Raw genomic sequence first — 229 nt, 5'->3', positions numbered from 1 at the left:
CTCACCAGCCGATCCACAGTGTCTGAGAGACGTTTGTTGTGCTCCTCATTCATCTTCTCCCGCTGACGAGCCTGGGACAGCACACAGCCAGGGCAGGGCCAGGTCACAGGGTTGGAATGGAGCTTAGAGATCATCCAGCCCCAACCCCCTGCCCTGGGCAGGGACACCTCCCACCAGAGCAGGTTGCTCAAGGCTTTAGCCAACCTGGAATGAACATTGCCAGGGTTGG

At 59.0% G+C, this 229-nt stretch overlaps 1 protein-coding gene across 1 annotated transcript in view; it reads right to left on the bottom strand.

Annotated features, from left to right (window-relative positions):
- The window catches only part of PPFIA4 (protein tyrosine phosphatase, receptor type, f polypeptide (PTPRF), interacting protein (liprin), alpha 4), a gene marked incomplete at its 3' end in the record, with an annotated part of 35,776 nt that overhangs the window by 20,459 nt on the left and 15,088 nt on the right, over window positions 1-229 (bottom strand). The window contains exon 10 of the mRNA XM_009071823.1: window positions 1-71. This exon is cut by the window's left edge and continues 55 nt beyond it. Coding sequence (XP_009070071.1) covers window positions 1-71 — 71 coding nt within the window. The remainder of the gene's footprint in view (window positions 72-229) is intronic.

This window comes from Acanthisitta chloris, unplaced genomic scaffold (assembly GCF_000695815.1).
Source record: "Acanthisitta chloris isolate BGI_N310 unplaced genomic scaffold, ASM69581v1 scaffold16603, whole genome shotgun sequence".
NCBI lineage: Eukaryota > Metazoa > Chordata > Aves > Passeriformes > Acanthisittidae > Acanthisitta > Acanthisitta chloris.
The sequence above is the reverse complement of the archived record's forward strand: the minus strand, read 5'-3'. Positions and strand labels throughout refer to the sequence as shown.